This window comes from Buceros rhinoceros, unplaced genomic scaffold, assembly GCF_000710305.1.
Source record: "Buceros rhinoceros silvestris isolate BGI_N320 unplaced genomic scaffold, ASM71030v1 scaffold10123, whole genome shotgun sequence".
Classification (NCBI taxonomy): Eukaryota; Metazoa; Chordata; class Aves; order Bucerotiformes; family Bucerotidae; genus Buceros; species Buceros rhinoceros.
In genome coordinates, this window is record NW_010404198.1 from 3,416 (window position 1) to 3,781 (window position 366).

The 366-nt window shown below is 36.1% G+C and overlaps 1 protein-coding gene across 1 annotated transcript in view; it reads left to right on the forward strand.

Moving 5' to 3' along the window:
- Positions 1 to 232: 232 nt before the first annotated feature.
- LOC104490939 (intracellular protein transport protein USO1-like) overlaps positions 233 to 366 on the forward strand; it is a gene marked incomplete at its 5' end in the record, with an annotated part of 24,592 nt that continues 24,458 nt past the window's right edge. Inside the window, 1 exon segment of the mRNA XM_010133292.1 lies at positions 233 to 318. Coding sequence (XP_010131594.1) covers positions 233 to 318 — 86 coding nt within the window.

Consider the following 366-nt stretch of genomic DNA (forward strand, 5'->3'; position numbering starts at 1 on the left):
TTTACCAGGTCCTGTGGACTTCGTATGCCACTTGTGAATCTGCTTTTTCTGTGCACCAGGAGGAGGAGGAGGAGTGAGAAAGATGCTGACCTACTTTAGAACGAGGGAAAACAGATCTAGCAAATAATTAAAAAATAAACCCTTCTCTTTCAGAATAATTCTTGCCGACCAATTGAGCAATATTTGAATCTTAAAAACTATGCATTTTAATTTCACTGTATTTTTCATTTAGAAAAACACTTGAACGATGAAGACCCTGCATTCATTCAGGAAATCGTGCAGCATCTTGAAGATACTATTGCTGCTATTAAGAAATTGGTAAGAAAAATCTAATATTTAGTCTCAAATATGTGGGAACGAGTTGGT